This window comes from Lissotriton helveticus, chromosome 1_1 (assembly GCF_964261635.1).
Source record: "Lissotriton helveticus chromosome 1_1, aLisHel1.1, whole genome shotgun sequence".
NCBI classification, from domain to species: Eukaryota; Metazoa; Chordata; class Amphibia; order Caudata; family Salamandridae; genus Lissotriton; species Lissotriton helveticus.
This window is the reverse complement of record NC_136057.1, coordinates 138,515,963-138,538,476: the sequence shown is the minus strand read 5'-3', so window position 1 is coordinate 138,538,476 and position 22,514 is coordinate 138,515,963. Positions and strand designations below refer to the sequence as shown.

At 46.4% G+C, this 22,514-nt stretch overlaps 1 protein-coding gene across 2 annotated transcripts in view; it reads right to left on the bottom strand.

Annotated features, from left to right (window-relative positions):
• Positions 1-261: 261 nt before the first annotated feature.
• The window catches only part of LOC144771821 (aldehyde dehydrogenase family 3 member B1-like), a 295,143-nt gene continuing 272,890 nt past the window's right edge, over positions 262-22,514 (bottom strand). For both annotated transcript variants that reach the window (XM_078656114.1, XM_078656156.1), the window contains 2 exons: positions 3,910-4,009; positions 262-1,327 (listed from right to left, as the gene is read on the bottom strand). In XM_078656114.1, the coding sequence (XP_078512240.1) occupies positions 1,134-1,327; positions 3,910-4,009 (294 nt within the window). In that variant the 3' untranslated portion in view covers positions 262-1,133. The remainder of the gene's footprint in view (positions 1,328-3,909; positions 4,010-22,514) is intronic.

Below are 22,514 nucleotides of genomic sequence, written 5' to 3'. Positions count from 1 at the left end.
CTATTTTGGTATTCACAGAATGCACTTACTACTTTTGGCATTCACAGAATGAACTTACTACTTTTGGTATTCACAGAAGTTAGGATTTTGTCTTAAGTTTGTCTTAAGACAAACTTAAGACAAACTTAAGACAGACTTAAGACAAATTCCTAACTTCTGTGAATACCAAAAGTAGTAAGTTCATTCTGTGAATGCCAAAAGTAGTAAGTGCATTCTGTGAATACCAAAATAGTAGTAAGTTTAGGATTGAGTCTTAAGTTCATTCTGTGAATCGGGCCCTCCATATCTACACGGCCATGAAAAGCCACGCAGGGTGGCTTTACGTGGCCTTGTAGATATGGATAAGCCCTGTGCGCTACCTGAATGTCACGTTCCAGCTGCGCACAGGGCTTGTAGATGAGCCCCTCAGACTTCAGGCCTAAACTTAGACTTCAGGTGTAAGATTACCTTTGTGAATCAGCCCTGAATGTTCACGTTTTTCATTCTATTGCGCCCGATACTAGCGCTCCGTTTGTTTCTAGGAACAGTTGATGTGGTAACAGAAGCGAGAGGCCGAAGAGACAGTTTAGAAGTGAGGGACTAAGAGAATATTGAACTAGCAGCAGTGTGAAGGTATGTGATAACTTCAGAAGGAACATTTAGGCTGATAGACTCAAGAGAGAAGTTAAGAAACATATGATTACAGGCTATAGTACAGAAAAATATACTGCTAGGAAAGGAACTTAAAATAGCACGTGGGCCATTTATAAGGCACAAAGTAACTGTAGTGGCACATTTAACACTTGGGAAGGGTGTCTGCAGGAGCAATGAGGGCTGAGCAGAGATCAAGAAGCCAACACGTGGAATATGAGAGGGTTGGTTCCAATGAAAAGCTGGTTTGACTGTGGACATGTCAGTCATTGACAAAAGCTCCACATACCACTGACTCCGCCTCAGCCCTACTGACCTTTTAAAGGCAGGGGTCTATGATAATCTCTAAGTTTGCCCCTTGGTGAGTGTGCTTGTAAGAGACAAGGGAGGCTTTGGTCTACATTCCATAGAGTGGTTTGTGGGGACACCAGTGGAAGTGAGCCTCTGTCCCTTCCTGTTTTTCAGCCCCCTCCACTGAGTTCTTCTAGGTCTTGACTGTGGGCTCAGAGGATGGTGCAGGCTCCATTGCCCTTGTCCCCAATAGAGGATTTCAGGAGGCTCAGGTTGCGCTCAGTGTAGGGTGGGTATCGGATGGCGTTAAGGCTCTCCATTCCGAAGCCTCGCAGGAGCACGCCCCGGTGGTGCGAGAAGGTGTCGAAGGTAACCTTGCCATGGTACTTCCCCATGCCGCTGTTCCCTGCAGAGCAACAGAGAAAAAAAGAAGGTTGGCACAGTATAGAATATGCAGTTGAACTGTGTAACAACTGAAGGAGAGGGAGGTGAGGAGCTTGTGGAGTCAGGGCAGGGGCACTGCCATGAAAGACATGTGCACCGGATTCTTAACTCTCCCACATAGCTTGCGTCTAGTGCACTCAGAAAACCTGGAAACATCTCATGCTATCCACTGCTGATATTGAAGAGTCTGAGCTGCAAGGCCGGACTGGCTGTAAAGAGCTTCAGGCATTTCCCCTGGAGGCTGGATGGGTGGGACCGATTTTGAAGCAGTGGGGGCCAGTTTTGTTACTGGGGCGAATTTTGCAGTGGCTCCCAGTAACAAAAGCAGCAGCACTTCACACTTGACTCCCCCCCACCCCCCCAGGTGCTGGTCTGACAAAAATTGCCAGGGCTGCTTTGGGTTCCTAGTCCGGCCTTGCCGAGCTGATTTAAAAAAACAGCCTGACAACATCGACCAATCTTATTGTAACAACAACATAGAACTGCCCTGCCCCTTGCACTACAACTACGACGAATCTGAAGAGCCACCCACAGGTAAGCCCTTTTATACTCTAAGACAGGGGTTGGGACAACTCAGGGGCTCCTCCAAGAGGAGGGACTGGACAGCGAGGAGGATACTTTCATGTCCTTTATCCAGTTTTGTGCCAGAGTTGGAGCCAAGGGCTTCTGAACTGACTCAAACTGGAGAATGCAAGGAGGGCACCAAATGTGCCCTTCAAAGCAGTCTGGTAGCGCTGGCAAGTGCCCCCACCCCCGGCCAATACTCTAAATCCTGTCTCGGAGGGGGTCACACCTTCCTGCGACAGGAAACCAATTGTTCTACCTTCCCCTGCTCGAGCTTGGCTCAGAAGCAGTAGGGCAGAATCATGTCTGTGGTCAGCAGCCACAGTAGCTTGCTGTCAGACCCTGAAAGGCTGTTACCGGTAGTACAAGGGGGTACCCCAAGGGAGCCCCCCAGTACATGGGACCATATTTCTAACACTAGATTCAGTGTTGGTGCATGATTCCAAAATGTTTGATACCAAACATGACTGGGTTCTGTGCGGCCATTATATAGTTAGACACCTCATAATGACTGATGTCCACTATATGTATTAAAATGGCTAATCGCACTTTCAAAGCCTGGAGAATCGACTCTGGGGTTAGTAAGGTTGTCCTGCTTATGCTGGGGCAACCTCACACTTATAACCAAGCACCCTGCCCTCAGGACCGAGGAGCCTGCCATAGGGGTGACTTATAGGTTTTAAGTGCAGCGACCTCAGATATAAGAAAACTTATATCTGCTGAGAGAGGTGCAAACACCAACCCACACAGGCTGCAATGGCAGGCCAGTTGCCATGATTTAAGTGGACTCCCATGGGTGGCACAATACATGCTGCAGCCCAAAGGAGACCCCTGAGGTACCTATGCTCTGGGTACCTTAGTACCATATACTAGGGACTTACAAGGGTACACCAGTAGCCAATTGTGGGTGTACAGAAGTACTTACCAGGGACTGGGGTCCTGATTAGCAGAATCCCAGTCAGACTAAGTCAAAAACACACTGACACCTGGCAAAAAGTGGGGGTAACCATGCTAGAAGGATTCTACCTTCCTACTCAGATGCATCTTTGTAAATGCAGTCCATGATAACCCTAACTTCAGTTGAAAGTCTTTAGTATTCATCGTTGTTGGTGCAGCCAGTGCTGTGTGTCTCTAGACATGTGTTTCAGGATTATTGTCCTTCTTCAGTAGAAAATAACAAGTTAAATGTGGGGGTGCTGGCAATGCTGCTCACAGTCTCTCTACTGATGAAGGAATTAATCCAGAAACACGTGTCCAGAGTTACACAACACGCGCTGCACCAACAAGAGTGAAGAATTAAAGACTCCTACTGAAGTGTTATCATGCACTGCATTTACCATGATGCACTGGGACAGATTGAGTGCTGGGATGTGAGGCAGTGTGCTCCCTCCCACCCTCCTTGTGTTTGAAAAGGCTCCCTTCAGCTACAGAGCTGACGAGCTTGTGTTGATGCACGTGCACCCAGTGAGTAATACAGAGACCAGAGAAGACTTTGGGCATCAATTGAGCACCCCTGCATTTACCACAATTCTTTGGGGGTAATTTGAGTGCTGGGATGTGAGGTAGTGTGCTCCCACCCTCCTTTTCATTTACAACTCTTTTCTCTTTGCTTGTATCAAGTTGTGAGGTTTTATTAAATGCCTGTTTGAGCTTAGCTATGCCTGGGCGAGTGATGTTTGACTTGACTTACTATAAGGACTCTCTGAGTAGATCTGGATTCTTAGAACTGGCTGCAGCTAGGACCCCTCTGACAATATTATCAGCATGTTATTCCAGAACGGATGCACATACTGAAATCCTGCTGCGTTTCTGGCATCCTCCTACCAGAGGCTGGGTGATCCTGCTCACAACCAATCCAGGCTGGAACAGGCTGTTCAGAAAGGGACAGAAATCAGGTAAAGGCCACGTGTGTGCAGGCATGTACACATGCATCGCATGCATGCACCACCAGGCTCAAGCAAAAACACTTATCCGTCATACCAATTCCTCCGAAGGGCAGCGAAGGCAGGGACATTTGCATCATTCCGTCGTTGCCGCAGAAACCTCCACTGCTTGTCTGCTCCATGACTGCATCCACCACCTGCCACCCAGGTAAGACACAGAGGGTTAAAGGTCCGGTTAGTAATAAACATTCACACAAAAGTCATATGGGACACAAAAAGAACAATAGATTGGCCCACTGGGCATTCTGATACCTGCCACCCAGGTAAGACACAGAGGGTTAAAGGTCCGGTTAGTAATAAACATTCACACAAAAGTCATATGGGACACAAAAAGAACAATAGATTGGCCCACTGGGCATTCTGATACCTGCCACCCAGGTAAGACACAGAGGGTTAAAGGTCCGGTTAGTAATAAACATTCACACAAAAGTCATATGGGACACAAAAAGAACAATAGATTGGCCCACTGGGCATTCTGATACCTGCCACCCAGGTAAGACACAGAGGGTTAAAGGTCCGGTTAGTAATACACATTCACACAAAAGTCATATGGGACACAAAAAGAACAATAGATTGGCCCACTGGGCATTCTGATACCTGCCACCCAGGTAAGACACAGAGGGTTAAAGGTCCGGTTAGTAATAAACATTCACACAAAAGTCATATGGGACACAAAAAGAACAATAGATTGGCCCACTGGGCATTCTGATACCTGCCACCCAGGTAAGACACAGAGGGTTAAAGGTCCGGTTAGTAATAAACATTCACACAAAAGTCATATGGGACACAAAAAGAACAATAGATTGGCCCACTGGGCATTCTGATACCTGCCACCCAGGTAAGACACAGAGGGTTAAAGGTCCGGTTAGTAATAAACATTCACACAAAAGTCATATGGGACACAAAAAGAACAATAGATTGGCCCACTGGGCATTCTGATACCTGCCACCCAGGTAAGACACAGAGGGTTAAAGGTCCGGTTAGTAATACACATTCACACAAAAGTCATATGGGACACAAAAAGAACAATAGATTGGCCCACTGGGCATTCTGATACCTGCCACCCAGGTAAGACACAGAGGGTTAAAGGTCCAGTTAGTAATAAACATTCACACAAAAGTCATATGGGACACAAAAAGAACAATAGATTGGCCCACTGGGCATTCTGATACCTGCCACCCAGGTAAGACACAGAGGGTTAAAGGTCCAGTTAGTAATAAACATTCACACAAAAGTCATATGGGACACAAAAAGAACAATAGATTGGCCCACTGGGCATTCTGATACCTGCCACCCAGGTAAGACACAGAGGGTTAAAGGTCCGGTTAGTAATAAACATTCACACAAAAGTCATATGGGACACAAGAAGAACAATAGATTGGCCCACTGGGCATTCTGATACCTGCCACCCAGGTAAGACACAGAGGGTTAAAGGTCCGGTTAGTAATAAACATTCACACAAAAGTCATATGGGACACAAAAAGAACAATAGATTGGCCCACTGGGCATTCTGATACCTGCCACCCAGGTAAGACACAGAGGGTTAAAGGTCCGGTTAGTAATAAACATTCACACAAAAGTCATATGGGACACAAAAAGAACAATAGATTGGCCCACTGGGCATTCTGATACCTGCCACCCAGGTAAGACACAGAGGGTTAAAGGTCCGGTTAGTAATAAACATTCACACAAAAGTCATATGGGACACAAAAAGAACAATAGATTGGCCCACTGGGCATTCTGATACCTGCCACCCAGGTAAGACACAGAGGGTTAAAGGTCCGGTTAGTAATAAACATTCACACAAAAGTCATATGGGACACAAAAAGAACAATAGATTGGCCCACTGGGCATTCTGATACCTGCCACCCAGGTAAGACACAGAGGGTTAAAGGTCCGGTTAGTAATAAACATTCACACAAAAGTCATATGGGACACAAAAAGAACAATAGATTGGCCCACTGGGCATTCTGATACCTGCCACCCAGGTAAGACACAGAGGGTTAAAGGTCCAGTTAGTAATAAACATTCACACAAAAGTCATATGGGACACAAAAAGAACAATAGATTGGCCCACTGGGCATTCTGATACCTGCCACCCAGGTAAGACACAGAGGGTTAAAGGTCCGGTTAGTAATAAACATTCACACAAAAGTCATATGGGACACAAAAAGAACAATAGATTGGCCCACTGGGCATTCTGATACCTGCCACCCAGGTAAGACACAGAGGGTTAAAGGTCCGGTTAGTAATAAACATTCACACAAAAGTCATATGGGACACAAAAAGAACAATAGATTGGCCCACTGGGCATTCTGATACCTGCCACCCAGGTAAGACACAGAGGGTTAAAGGTCCGGTTAGTAATAAACATTCACACAAAAGTCATATGGGACACAAAAAGAACAATAGATTGGCCCACTGGGCATTCTGATACCTGCCACCCAGGTAAGACACAGAGGGTTAAAGGTCCGGTTAGTAATAAACATTCACACAAAAGTCATATGGGACACAAAAAGAACAATAGATTGGCCCACTGGGCATTCTGATACCTGCCACCCAGGTAAGACACAGAGGGTTAAAGGTCCGGTTAGTAATAAACATTCACACAAAAGTCATATGGGACACAAGAAGAACAATAGATTGGCCCACTGGGCATTCTGATACCTGCCACCCAGGTAAGACACAGAGGGTTAAAGGTCCGGTTAGTAATAAACATTCACACAAAAGTCATATGGGACACAAAAAGAACAATAGATTGGCCCACTGGGCATTCTGATACCTGCCACCCAGGTAAGACACAGAGGGTTAAAGGTCCGGTTAGTAATAAACATTCACACAAAAGTCATATGGGACACAAAAAGAACAATAGATTGGCCCACTGGGCATTCTGATACCTGCCACCCAGGTAAGACACAGAGGGTTAAAGGTCCGGTTAGTAATAAACATTCACACAAAAGTCATATGGGACACAAAAAGAACAATAGATTGGCCCATTGGGCATTCTGATACCTGCCACCCAGGTAAGACACAGAGGGTTAAAGGTCCGGTTAGTAATAAACATTCACACAAAAGTCATATGGGACACAAGAAGAACAATAGATTGGCCCACTGGGCATTCTGATACCTGCCACCCAGGTAAGACACAGAGGGTTAAAGGTCCGGTTAGTAATAAACATTCACACAAAAGTCATATGGGACACAAGAAGAACAATAGATTGGCCCACTGGGCATTCTGATACCTGCCACCCAGGTAAGACACAGAGGGTTAAAGGTCCGGTTAGTAATAAACATTCACACAAAAGTCATATGGGACACAAAAAGAACAATAGATTGGCCCACTGGGCATTCTGATACCTGCCACCCAGGTAAGACACAGAGGGTTAAAGGTCCAGTTAGTAATAAACATTCACACAAAAGTCATATGGGACACAAAAAGAACAATAGATTGGCCCACTGGGCATTCTGATACCTGCCACCCAGGTAAGACACAGAGGGTTAAAGGTCCAGTTAGTAATAAACATTCACACAAAAGTCATATGGGACACAAAAAGAACAATAGATTGGCCCACTGGGCATTCTGATAGCCCAGTGCCTCACAAAGTCTAACAGGGTTTCCCAATTTACCTAGCTCTTGCAATTGTTTGCTGGTATGCACGCCCTGCAGCCTAGGCCTCTAGGGGTGCAGAGGTTGCACTGAGGCTCCTGTTACACCCCCAGCACAGGATTCAGGAACCTCTTACCCCCAGCAGGCTCTCATGCCCTGGCACTCTGCAGCCAGAACTCCCTGTCTCCCCAGCCTTCCAACCCTTGGGCCCTGCACCCATTCCCTCAGCTGCCTCTCTCCCCAGATACCCCTCGGGCTCTGCATGGCTCTGCACTACTGTGTGTCTCCCTACCCCCCTCATAGATGCACTTTGGGGAACACAAACCTACACACCTGCCCAAGCGCCTGGATACATTCTCGGTTGGTTAGTGCGATACACTAATCAATATAACATGCCTGTCTCCACGGCCTGTGCTTGCTCAAAGCTTCCATCAATAGACTGAGAAGGCACCTGGGCTCCTGCCTGCTAGTTGCCTGCTCCTGCTGCCAGCGTCAGCTTCTCTCTGCCTTTCTCTCACACTTGGCAGCTCGTTGCTGCCTGGTTTCAGCGCCCATGCCAGGTTTCCTGCTCTCCCATTCCCCCCTTTGCCAAAGCCCCACCAACCTGAGGACCTACCTAATGCAGGTCGTGGACAACCGCATTGAGAAGGTACGTGGGCTCCTGCCTGCTAGTTGCCTGCTCCTGTTGCTGGCACCTTAGCTAGGGATGCTGAGGAGGTGAGCACTCCCAGACTGGTACCTGCCACTTCTGGCTCCATGATCGATGGAGGTAGTGAGGCTGCTCCGCCATTACAGGATTCATGTAGGATACAGTTAAAAAGTGGATGAGCACCTGCCCCAGTGCCCATAGTCTATATGGGGAACATTACATATTCAGTTCAGGGGGGTTACCCAGGGGAATATATGACGTTATAATGCATGCAATTACAATGCATGCTTTTTTATCAACGCAGTCTTTACATCGCAACTACCATTACATTGCATGATTTTACAACGCATGTCATTACAACGCATTTTTTAAAACTACCATTACAATGCATTCCATTAGAACACATACCATTACAACGCATACCGTCAAAACACATAATACTTTTAGGGCAACAGTAGGGTCAGTGTTGAATAGTGCAAGGGTTAAAATTACTATTCCCTCTCCAGTGAGTGCAATGGGAGGGTAAGTGTTGGATAAAGTAGGGGTAAAAATTACTATTTCCATGTACCCCAAAACCCATACCCACCCTAATACTAAAATAATCTCCATTACTTTCCTTATAATGCGTTGTAATGGCATGCGTTGTAATGGTATGTGTTGTAATGGCATGCGTTGTGTTGACATGCGTTGCAATGGCATACATTGTAATGGCATGAGATGTAAAGGCAGTTGCGTTGTAAAGGTAGGCCATTGTAATGACTGCATTGTAATGGGTGTTTCCCTTACCCAGGGGGGTTTATGTGCTTTTGTTAAGTGTCTGTTGGCTTTCCTCGAGCAGTAAGTGCAATATGATGATACAGAGGCGACACATGAAGTTCTTTGAAGTGAGGTGGAGTGATACTGCTACAAAAAGCAGGCTAGGTAGATGCTCTCACCCCTCACAGGAGCGGTTAACAGGTTATCATGCATGGATATGACAGGAGAAGTCAACATAATCCCCTGGAATGTAAGGGGTTTGCATGATGTGATATAAGGTACACAAATATCTTACGCGTTACAAGATAGTCATTGTCTTCCTCCAGGAGACTCACTTGTCAGACACCGGGGTGGACAATATAAAGAAGAACAGGGAGGAGGCAGTTCTAGTCTTCCACATACTCCTCCTATGCATGGGGTGGTGGTATGGACGGCGTCACGTGGAGGGCTGGTAATGTTTACCATGATGACAGACAGTTCTATCTGTCCGTGCTCAATGTACTGATGCCCTACCTGGGGATTCATTTAAAGAATTTTATATAGTTCTGGCAAGACCCTGGGGTATCAGAGCACTTTACAGATATGTTCGAAACAGTGTTAAGTAAACTTAAGTTACATGAATCACAGACTTGTTGTGTGTTGGGTCACATAAGTTCTGGAGAGGATGTCCATGATATGGGATGGGGACTTTAATTGTGTGGTGGATGGGAATTTAGACAGGTCACATCCGAGGAAGTGATGATGGAAACACTGGTTGATCTGATGGGACGGGTGGCATGAGTGGACATCTGGTGGGCAAAGTACCCCTTTCTTAGGGAATTCAGGTTTCACTCACTTGTCTACCACATATATAGCAGATTGGACAGGACTCTACTTACAAGCTTGCTGGCTTTGGGGTGGCCTCAGTGACTCATCTGGGCAGGTTTCTCTCTGATCATGCACCGGTTTTGCTAGTGTATACCTGGGCAATGCGCAGCCCCCCTATTCCCACCTGACTGCTTGGCCCAGAGACACTGGGGGATATTGTGTTTAGGGCAAACTTGAAGGACACGATTGAGGGTTTCCTGGAGGAGAATTGAGGTTCAACCAAGTGCCGGTCTGGGGGAGGGGGCGCCTTTATAACATTTATGGTATAACCAATTAGCTGCAAAGAGATCTGGGAAGTTAGGTCGGTACGCCTGCAGAGGGCAGGGGGTGGCACACCCCAAGCAGAGGTAGACACATTAGCAGTACGGTAGTCTGCAGGAGATACCTGGGATAGGCTGGATAAGTTTATCCTCCATGAATATAGGCTGCAACTCCATAGGGAGCGAGGTAGACCGGGCTGGTTGGTGGCATGGATGCCAAGACCTGAGTCCCCAGTTCCCCTGATTTTGGCATTGAAAGACAGGAGGGGTGACACAGTGGCGTCTCAGGCTTTGCTTAATGCCACACTGCAGGAGGAGATAGCTCAGCCCTACAATCAGCATCCAAGACGTGTGGGTGAGAGCTCTCTGGCTTTTTTTGGAAGAGATGGCTCTTCCTTTGTGGCAAACCAGATCAACTGGGGGTCTTAAATGCAGATATTACCATAGAGGAGTAAAAAACTGCCCATTAAAGTAATGTCCAGGAATAAGTCTCTGGGAATGGGTGGGCTCCCACCAGAGCTCCAACAAACGTATGGAGATCTGCTTGTGGATCGAATGCTGGAAATCTTTCAGTGGCGAAGGACCGACCCACTCAATGCGGGAGGCGGTGGTTGCGATGCTCCCTAGGCAGACAGGGACCCTACCGTGGTTGGGTCTTATCGCTCATTGTACATGATGAACATGGATAGTAAAGTGCTGTCTAAAGAGCTCACCAACAGGTTGCAGGGCGTGGTCAGATCACTGGTACAAGAGGATCAGTGTGGCTTTATACCCACTAGGAGAACCACTAGTAACATCAGAAGACTTGTACACGTCATGCAGTCAGTGTAGGGTACAGACCTGGGTCGCCTAGGATACTTATTGATACAACCGACTCTGCAGCCTTTTTGGATTCCTTGCACTTGGCCAACTTGTCCCAATGGGTTAATCACCCCACCCATCAAGGAGGTCACACCGTGGACACCGTTTGCTCTAATTTTCCTTTATTGGTGGTGAGGCCTAGACCAGTCACTTGGTCAGATCATTTTCCCATATTTTTTTCATGGGACATTAATCATTCTCCACGGCTGGCCAACTGTCATCGCCAACCTTTTACTAGGAAATTGGACCCCGGGCCTGGAGGATAATTTGGCTCAGTTTGCTAACTGGATTTCTAGCTCGGTCACTATCCTGGTGGCATCATGTCAACCTAGGCTGAGGAGAGAGTCCCCCTCTAAGCCCTGGTTTACCGCTGAGCTGAGGACGTTGAAACATGCATGCAAATCTTTGGAGAGAGTATGGCGTGCCAGGGGCTATGGCTCTATGGACAAACACGCCCTGTGAACCAAACAGAAACTTTACTACGCGGCCATTTGTGCGGCCAAAGGATTATACTACTCTGCTCGCATTGATCGGGCCAACAACAATTCAAAAGAAATGTTTGCCATTGTGCAGAACTTCTTAGCCCCTAGCGCCCATGTGGCGGGGGCACCTATCTCGGAGACCTGGTGCAACACTTTGGCACAGTTTTTCAAGGATAAAATATCCAGCATCCAAGAGGCGTTTTCTATTTCCTCTAGGAAACCTACAGGTGAGCTGCTGGTGGTGCCAATGGGCGCATCTGCCTCCATGTTTTCCACGTTTAGAGCAGTAGACTTGCCTAGTTCGCTCAGAATTCTCAGGACACTTAAGTCGGGTTCACCCAATGACCCGTGTGTCGCCAGGCTTTTGTCTGATGTGGCAGAGACCATTAACCTAGAAGTGAACCTAATGGTTAATCAGTCGCTCCGAGAGGCGTATGTCCCAATGGTATGGAAGCAGGCCTTGATCCTGCCTCTCCTTAAAAAGCCGTCTCTTGACCCCCTGCTACCTGAGAACTACCGCCCTATTTCGCTCATACCAAGTTTGGCTAAGGTATGCGAAAATGTGGTTGCCTCTCATCTTACCAACTATGTTGAGGTATCAGGTTTACTCCATCCGGCACAATCGGGCTTCCGTGCTTTGTATTGCACGGAGTCAGCTCTGTTAGAGGTGTCAGAGGCGATCCGGGAGTGTTTGGATGCTGGCGGGAGAGCCACACTGGTTATGCTGTATCTCTCTGCGGCATTCGACACCGTGCCCCATGCTCTGCTTCTCGACCGTCTGGCAGAGATAGGCATTTCGAGCTCGGCTCTGCGGTGGATTAGGTCCTTTTTGGACGGTCGGTCACAGCAGGTCTGGCTTCCTCCGTGTGCCTCTGTGCCTAAGCCAGTGGCCACGGATGTACCGCAGGGGTCATCGCTTAGCTCCTTACTTTTCAACATCTATGTGACTCCGCTGGTTTATCTTAGGGAGTCATTAGGGGCTAAAGTGATGGCATATGCAGACGACACCCAGCTTCTGTTTTCATGGAGCAAGGAGGATGATTCAGTAGTGGCGGCCCAACACTGTCTGTCCTCAGTCTTTCAGTGGCTGGCTAATACTCAGCTGAAATGTAACGAGGGTAAATCCGAAGTGCTTCTTTATGGCTCGTTCACAACGGACTTTAGGGAAAGGCTTTGGCCGCCTGGGTTTCCTCGACCAACTGAGAACAAAGGTGCCGCAAAAAATCTTGGCGTCTGGTTCTCCACACAGGATCGAGCATGTTGGCCATCTTTGCATGCTGCTTAATACCAGATCTCTGGCTAGGCATGCGCAGGATATCCTTGACCTTTTAGATCTGGAAAAGCCCCTCTGTCTCATGTTAACTGAGACCTGGTTGGGGGATTTCTCCAACCCTGATGTGGCAGCGGCTATTCCTCCTGGCTACAATATCTATAGGCAGGACAGGCTCAAGGGCAGGGGCGGAGGAGTGGCTTTGGTGGTGCAGGAAAGTGTGGCTTGTTCCATTCTGCCGGTTGATGACATCCGTGGCTCTGAGTCCCTTGCTTTCTCCATCACCCTGGCACCTCACCAATCTTTCAAGGGTCTGTTGGTTTACAGACCACCTGGCCCTTTGGGCACCTTTTTGGAAGATTTTGAGTCAGTCCTATCTGGGCTGGTTCTCAAAGCGGATCAGTGTATTGTCGCTGGAGACTTTAACATCCACATGGATGACCCATCAGGCTCGGATACCATCAAATTTTTGGAGGCCACCGCCCCCTTGGGCCTGACTCCGTTTCTCTTGGGACCCACCCATGTGAAGGGGCACACCCTGGACCAGGTTTTTTCGACCTCTCCTCTTGAGGTTAAGGAGATAATACCGGTGCTTTGGTGGGACCATAGGCTGGCCACATTTTTGGTCAAAGGCACGATGAGACCTGTCAACACTGGGTCTCTGCAACAGCGTCGCGCCCACCGGGCTTATCACTCTGTAACTCCCGCAATGCTCGCGCAGGCGGCGCTAATCATCCGTGCCCCCTTACAGGGGATCTTGAGAAGGACTTGGAAGCGCTGCAGGGCTGGTTACTGGACAGACTCAACGATCTTGCTCCAGTGATGGTCCCCCGTTCTACATCGAAACGAGTTTCGGCCCCGTGGTTCACGGCGACACTGGCGATCGCCCGACAGTCTTGCAGGGTGGCGGAAAGAGTTTGGCGTGCCCAATATGATCCTGAGGCAAAACTGCTTTACAAGACTGCGGTTAAGGCATATCAGCGGGACATTCGTCTTGGGAAAAGGGTTTACCTTGCTGGGAGAATAGAGGCTGCCTCTAACTCCTGCAAGGAAATCTTTTCCATTGTGAGGGAATTTACAGCTCCTCGCTCGAATGTTTCCCATGATATGCCCCTAAAGTCCTGGGCCGCGGACCTTGCTAAGTTTTTTACTGGCAAGATAAAGCTTATCCAGGACTCTTTCCATCTGGCGGTGCCTGCTGGTGTAACCTGTATAGAGGAGAACCCGCACCTGGTAGCTTCACCAGGCCCGTCGCTGGTAGTCTTCCCCCTTCTTTCAGCCGCTGAGTCGTTAGGACTTATGGGCGCGCTTAAATCCGGTTCGCCCCTGGACCCCTGCCCGGCGAAGTTTCTATCTAGAATGGCGGAAGTCTTAAATCCCCTGGTCAACCCTCTTCTAAACCTATCACTGAGCCAGGGTCTGGTCCCACTAGCGTGGAAACAGGCTATGGTAATTCCCCTGCTGAAGAAGCCTGGCCTCGATCCTGAGACGCTGGTCAATTATAGACCAATTTCTCTCTTGCCTGCCCTGATGAAAATTTTGGAGAAGCACATTCAGATGGTGCTCTCCAACTTCTTGGAATCGCATGAGCTTTTGCATGCCTCCCAATCGGGCTTCCGCCCCAATCTCAGTACTGAAACAGCACTCCTGGAGGTGTCGGAAGACATCAAAGGAGTTCTGGACTCCGGAGGCAAGGCCATGCTGGTCATGTTGGACCTGTCGGCGGCGTTCGACACCGTCCCCCATGATGGCCTTCTCTCGAGACTTTACGAGATAGGCCTCAGGGGGACGGTGCTCAGCTGGTTTTCATCATTTCTAGCCGACCGCCGACAAACGGTCTGGACCCCCCCGGACTCTGCTGTGATGCCGCCACTGGGTGTTGGGGTCCCTCAGGGCTCTATTTTGAGCCCGACCCTTTTTAACATCTTTATGACCCCTTTGGCGGCACTGGCGGAGTCTTTCGGGGCCCGGATCGTGTCCTATGCCGACGACACACAGCTCCTCTTCTCCTGTGAGAGGGGAGGAGATTTTAACGGGGAGAGCATCCGGGATTGCCTTGGGGCTGTTTTCAGATGGTTTCATTTGAATGGCCTCAAGTGCAATTCTGAGAAGTCTGAGGTGCTCTTCTTTGGGTGTACGTCGGACCCTGACTGGCATGACTGGTGGCCTATCAACATGTTTCCACCTTCCTCCCCATCTTTAGTTGCCAAGAATCTGGGGGTTAAGATGGACAAGGGCTTGTCGATGAGAGCCCAGATTCTGGGAGTGACGGGCACCTGCTTCGGTCTCCTCAAGGTACTAAGGAAGTTTCTGCCCCTTCTGTCGGAAGAACACCGGAAACTGACTGTGCAGGCTCTGATCGGGTCCAGGCTGGACTATGCCAACGTCCTGTACCTGGGCCTGCCGGAGTATCTGCTACAGCGCCTCCAGGTGACGCAGAACGCTGCGGCAAGAGCCATTTATGGCTTAAATAGGCGAGCAAGTGTGACGGGCCTCTTGCAGGCCCTACACTGGCTGCCTATCCGCAAGCGTATTATTTTTAAGACACTGACTTTGGCCTATAAGGCCCTTCACTCTGGAGGCGCAAAGTACCTCCAAAGGAGACTGTCCTTTTACCATCCGGCCCGGGTGCTTAGATCGGAGTCACAGTTTCTGGCTGTGGTGCCTCGCGTGAAAAGAGCTCGTATCGGTGGTCGCTCCTTTGGATTGCGGGCACCCCAGCTGTGGAACTCTTTGCCGTTGACACTCCGGGGCGCTACCAGCCTGTTGGCTTTTAGGAAGGGTCTAAAGACTTGGTTGTTTACTCTATAGGCCTTTCTTTCCCTCTTTTTTATTTCATTCCTTCTCTGTTTTTATTGTCGTGTTATGTTATTCTACCGTAGGTCTCGCTGTTAAAGCGCCGGGATACTCTTTTTGAGTCGCCGCGCGCTATACAAAAGAAATATAACATAACAATATAACATAAAGGGACTGGCTGGGAACTGCTTTGGCATCTTGAAAGCCTTGAGGAAGTTTCTTCCCCTTCTACCAGGTAGTGCCAGAGAAACTGTGGTCGGTGCCCTTATCTTGTCCCGATTGGACTACGCAAATGCCTTTCTGGTCAGCAACCCGGGTTCTCTTACTAAGAAACTGCAAGTCGTTCAAAACTCTGCAGCTAGACTGCTTCTGGGTTTAAAAACTAGGCACAGTGTGCATAATTATTTGCGCTCCTTACACTGGCTACCAGTAGAATCCCGTTTGAAATTCGAAATGCTAACTATTGCACATAGGGCTCTCTATGGGCTGGATCCCATTTACTTGAAGAAGAGGTTTGCTTTTTATACACCAGGAAGACAACTGCGCTCGTCTGGTCAGCTGCTGATGCAGACCCCTAGGTTTTACCGCCAAAGACTTGGCGAGAATTTCTTCGTGCGCAAAGCCAGTGTGGTTTGGAACATGCTGCCTTTGGCTCTTCGGGATACTGAGGACCCTCTGCTGTTCAAGAAAAAGCTGAAAACATTGCTGTTTTAGTCTCTGATCTGCGTGCATTTTCTCTTTCTGTAGCTAGCGCCAGGACACTTTCGAGTAGCTGTGCGCTCTATAAATTAAATATGACATAACATAACATAACTGAAAAGGCATTGGACACTGTAAGCCGGGAGTATTTGTGGGCGGTGCTCTCACAGATGTGATTTGGCCCAAGTTTAGATAGGGGGTCGCCTGATTATACTCAAGCCCAGTGGCCCTGGTCCTATACGGGGAGACATTTTAGAAGGATGGAATATTGAGCGTGGCACTAGGCAGAGCTGACCGCTCTCTCTGCTCCTATTTGCCCTTGCTATGGAGCCACTGAGCAAATGCCTATGAAGGAAGTTGGGGCAGTGGAGTATCCAGGTGGGAGATGTGAAACATGTCATCTCGTTGCATGTGGATGATGGGCTGCTGTATTTAGGCCAACCAGAGGTATCGTGCCCCGTCTACTAGATTAGCTGTGGAGATTTGGGGTTGCGTGGTGCCTATATGTTGCCCTGGGAAAGTCCCTCATGTTCTCACTATCTGGGTTGAGGAGCAGACCACAAGAACAGCTCCTTGCAGTAGGGTTGAGATGGGAGCTTTAGTGATGTCTCTACATGGGGATACAGGTGGCTTGGGTGGTGGAGCAGCAGTACAATACAACATGGGTAGGGTCTGACTGGCCTGCAGGCTTCCATCCTCCTTTGGAATAAGCTCCCACTCTCAGTGGCAGGAAGAGACACAACAGCAAAAATGGCAGTCATGCCACGTTGTTTACATGTGTTGCAGAACTCAGTGTCCCCTACCTAGAGCTACATTGAAGAAACTGGACAGTTAATTGACCTCCCTGGTGTGGGCAGGAAAGAAAAGCCAGGTAGGTCTGGGGGCTTTAAAATTGGACAGGGTGGAGAGGTGGGGCGCAGGCTCCCGGACCTACAGCTGTGTTATTTGGCAGCATAGGTCTAGCGCGTAGCATGTTTGTGCTGCAGACAATAATTGGGAGAAGCGGTTGCTAAGGGGGGCCTTGGCAGAAGACAATTTACTAGTAAGCCTTGTAGCAGGGGCTCGACAGTCAATACCTCTGTATCGTGTGATGAGTGGCGCAGGCATGGTAGATGGCAGTCAAGGTTGTGTTCTGCAGATCTCCCTTCTTGCATCAACACTCGCCAGTGCTTTAAGTGGGCCGGTACTCACCGGTACTGAGTACCGGCACTTCCGATTTCTTTTGCCCACAGTACCGGCACCGTGATGTTGTCATTTGCTGCAAGCAGCATGCTTGTCGTTATTATGGGAGTCAGCGGCTCTGGTATACGTGTGTCACAATAAGAAGTGTAAGCTGTGTATTTCCATTTCCTGCCAATGCCCACAGTCTGTGTGTGAGGCAGGCTTACACCGACGAAATTGAGTTAAGTGTGGTTAACGCCTCATGCAGTATTTTTTGCGAAAGCCCTTTATATTCTACAGACGCTTCTTTTAAACCGCGAGTTGGCGTCAGCGACTGGTGGTGCGCTTGTGTATTCCGCTTAGTGCTCTATTGTTTACGAGGATAACATTTCCCTCCTGGGGTCAAAGTCTGCAAAAGGGCAGAACTTGTTTCTAGAGCTAGTACAAAAGAAGCTGAACATTGCAGAGTTATTCTGTCTTCTGTTTTATCTTGGCAGTTGGCACAGGCTCCCAGGTACTGGTAATGGTAAATCATTTTTTTGTTCATTGACCAGTCACACCAATGCCCACAGTATATCTAAACGGCAGTTTATTGCTTTTTTCTCTTTCTTCGCCCAACAAAAAATGGATAAAGAAGGGATTACATTACAATGTAGCCGAGATATTGTTCTTTGTAATTTATTTTGGAAGTTTCAACTCATTTGAAAATACATGGCTATGCATTTATGTTCAACGAAATTTTTAAAGTCATTATATTGCCGAGCACGTAAGATGCAATGAAATCTTTCCCATCTATTTTTTTTGTTGAAATGAAATAAATGAAATTGTGTGTCTTGTAAAGCGCACTGCTACCCGCGCCGCAGGCCTCGTAGCGCTATAGACCGCTGGGGAACCCGTCCTGGCTTTCCCTGTGAGATGGTCCCTCCTGGGAGTCTCCAAGGTGAAACCAGGCATCCCCGGCGTTTGTGAGGGGCCGTTGTGGAGATAAGGCAAGCTAATGCCCAGAGTTGCCGAGTGTGTTCCCTGGTTAGAGTAGGCACCGAGGCGAGAATTATCAAGTCCGCTGATCCTGGTCCAAGACCCTGCCGCGTCGGGGATTGAACCCTGGGCCCGGGCTGTCCTCTGCTCCCGGGTCTGCCGCCTCTAACCAGTGAGCCACACCACTCCGTGTGGGCTTAGTGGAGTTATCGTATTAAATAAATAAATTAAATCCACGGCAGGCGCAGGTTAGGTTTCTCCTGCAGGGCAGATTTCGCTCTGCTTCGGAGGAGCATCATGTGCAATCGGTTAAGCTGTTGTATTGCCATAAACACATTCCTCATGTGTTTTGACATGCTGCAACTGGGACAGAAGTCATTAGGTACGATCATATAGTGCTCTTTGCCCCGCCCCTAGCCCCACCCACTTGCCACGCCTCTATTCTAATGAGTACCTGCACTTATTTTTTCCCATTTAAAGCAGTGACTCTCGCTAAGATGGCCGTCAACCTTTCTGCGGATTGGTGCTCAAATGTCAGTGGCCAGGTGGAGAGTGGGCACGTGAGAGGAGCTGGGAGATCTCGACGAGGGCGACAGGTGTATTACATTAAAGACGCGCAAGAGATATTCAGGTAGGGCCTGGGCAGGATCACTGACAGAATATCGACAGTCAAAATATCGACTTGCCAAAATATCGAGGTAAAAATATAGAATGCCAGAATGTCGACTTCCTATCTACAAACAGGTAAGTACAAAAATATCGACTCCAAAATATCGATAGGAAAAAATATAGGCAGTCAAAATATAGAATTTTTTAAATATCTTAAAAGTAATTTTAAAGTAATATATTAATAAATATAATTAATTTAAACATACTTAAAATACTTAAGTAAACTTAAAATGAATAAGTAATTAATGTAACTTAATTTTTTTTTTTACATTTTAAAACATATATATATATATACATATATATATTATTAACAAAACATATACAATATTTTTTCCGTAGGATAGCGAAAGGGTTACATTTACATTTACTATTCACACTCCAGAGAGTGCAACAGTAGGGAAAGCGTTGGATAGCGTAGGGATAAAAATTACTATTCCCACTCCAGTGAGCGCAACAGTAGGGAAAGCGTTGGATAGCGTAGGGGTAAAAATTACTATTCCCACTCCAGTGAGTGCAACAGTAGGGAAAGCGTTGGATAGCATAGGGGTAAAAATTACTATTCCAACTCCAGAGAGTGCAACAGTAGGGCAAGCGTTGGATAGTGAGAGGGTAAAAATTACTATTACCACTCCAGAGAGAGCAACAGTAGGGAAACCGTTAGATTGCGTAGGGGTAAACATTACTATTCCCACTCCAGAGAGTGCATCAGTAGGGAAAGCATTTGATAGCATAGGGGTAAAAATTACTATTCCCACTCCAGTGAGTGCAACAGTAGGGAAAGTGTTGGATAGCGTAGGAGTAAAAATTACTATTCCCACTCCAGTGAGTGCAACAGTAGGGAAAGCGTTGGATAGCGTAGGGATAAAAATTACTATTCCTACTCCAAAGAGTGCAACAGTAGGGAAAGCGTTGGATAGCGTAGAGATAAAAATTACTATTCCCACTCCAGTGAGTGCAACAGTAGGGAAAGCGTTGGATAGCGTAGGGGTAAAAATTACTATTCCAACTCTAGAGTGTGCAACAGTAGGGAAAGCGTTGGATAGCGTAGGGGTAAAAATTACTATTACCACTACAGTGAGTGCAACAGTAGGGAAAGCGTTGGATAGCGTAGGGGTAAAAATTACTATTCCTACTCCAGAGAGTGCAACAGTAGGGAAAGCTTGGATAGCGTAGGGGTAAAAATGACTATTCCCACTCCAGTGAGTGCAATAGTAGGGAAAGTAAATACTTCATATATAAATATAAATAACATAAATATTAATTTCTATTACAAAATAATTAAAATATTTTAAAATGTTATAAAATATATTAATTAATCAATAAAAATTACAAATACAAATTAACTAATAATACAAATTACCTACTAATACTAATTATTTACCAATTACTAATACATTAATTTACAATATAAAAATAAATAAAAATTAGACACAAAAAAATATATAAAAAATATAATTACTTACAATTAAATTACTTCCCAAGCTATTCCCCTATAAACACACAACCCACTACATAAAATAAATTACTAAAATTAACATATTTATCAAATAATCAATTAAAATTATTTACCAATTATATTTTAATTAATTACCAATTAATAATTATTTAACAATTAATTCTAAATAAATAACAATAAATAAAATAACATATTTAATTAATTATAATTAAATTACTTCCCACCCTATTCCCCTATAAACCCACAACCCGCTACAGAAAATAAATTACTAAAATTAACATATTTATCAATTAATCAATTAAAATTAATCACCAATTATAGTTTAATTATTTACCAATTAATAATTAATTAGTAATTAATTCTAAATAAATAACAATAAATAAAATAACATATTTAATTATTTATAATTAAATTACTTCCCACCCTATTCCCCTATAAACCCACAACCCGCTACAGAAAATAAATTACTAAAATTAACATATTTATCAATTAATAAATTAAAATTAATTACCAATTATATTTTAATTAATTACCAATTCATAATTAATTAACAATTAATTCTAAATAAATAACAATAAATAAAATAACATATTTAATTAATTATAATTAAATTACTTCCCACCCTATTCCCCTATAAACCCACAACCCGCTACAGAATTATATTACACAAAAAATAAAAATTAATATTAACTGCGCCTTGATGCCCTTTGGGCTAAGTCTGCGCATTATAAATTACCATTCATTCATTCATTCATTCACTTACCTTAAATTCGATATTTTTGTTGTCTATATTATGTCTAGTTGATATTATGTCCATTCTATATTTTTGATTCGATATTATGTCCATTCTATTCGATATTAAAATTTTCTAGTCGATATTTTGGTAGTCTATATTATGTCTAGTCGATATTATGTCCATTCTATATTTTGTACTCGATATTCTGTCTAGTCGATATTAAAAACTCGATATTTTGACTCTATACCCCTGGGCAGTTTTTTCAATGAGCCAAACTGACTACAGCTCAGTGGGGATTGGGAATCTGGGCGGTATTTCCAGATGGCCTCACTCAGGGGTCTCCTAGATATGGGGGCCCCCTGCAGGCTGGTCTCCAGCTGTATGGGACTCTGAAGGTGGACAGGGGCAAGCCCAACCCAGAGACCAGAGCCAATATAAGAGGAGGATACGCTGAATCCCATGTCAGACGGGGATTGGTCCCGGGCGTGCCAGCAGGTTGAGAAGGTGTCTAGCACCCCCTGATTTAAATTAACCCACTTCTATGTCCTACACCACACCTACCAGCCACCGACATGCTTAAGCTGAATCTACCTGGCCAGAACAGATGAGGTCTGAGGTGTGGCACTGCGGGAGACGACTTCCTACATATGATCTGGGGTTGACCTAGCCTGGTGCGGTATTGGAGGACAGTGGTACAGTGTCTGAAGAAAGCAATGAGCATTATAGTAGAGGTTTCCATAAAGCACTGTCTCCTGGGTGTCATCCCGCAACTGACTAATGGCAATGTGCGGAATAAATCTGTATGCCCGGAGCAGGTACCAACAGATCGTCTAGTGGCCATGACATGGATGGCTCAGGTGGGCCCAACCACATCGGCTTGAATTTGAGACATGACTGAAAGGACACTGAAGCTGACCATTATGATCATACTAGGGAGGGGCTAAGAAGAACTCCTTAGATGGTACGGGGCAGCCGGTGTGACGCTAAGGAGAGTGGGTGGCACCAAGTGATTCGAGAAGATACCGTAGTACCAGCACATTGAGAGCTCCCCTGAACTAGTGTCTAATTCTAATTCGATTAAAAGCACTGCGTAAGCAATGGCAATGGAATTGTTCTCGTTCTGATGGGGGTACTGTGGTTGTTTCCGCCCAGTCTTATATGTTGTTATTACCTAATGATTAAAAAATGCAAAAATAAAGATACAAAACAACTGAAGGAGTCGCTGGAGTGTCTAAGGGGGGCAATAAACTCACAGTGTGCTCCTAGTGGGAATGGCGACTTGCTGGAAATCACAACAGGCAAGGCGACCCCTCCCGGATTCACGAGAGAGCACATCCGGGTCCTCCAGGTTAAGTGTGTTTATTTGATGACGCGCTGGCAGACCACGTGATAAGA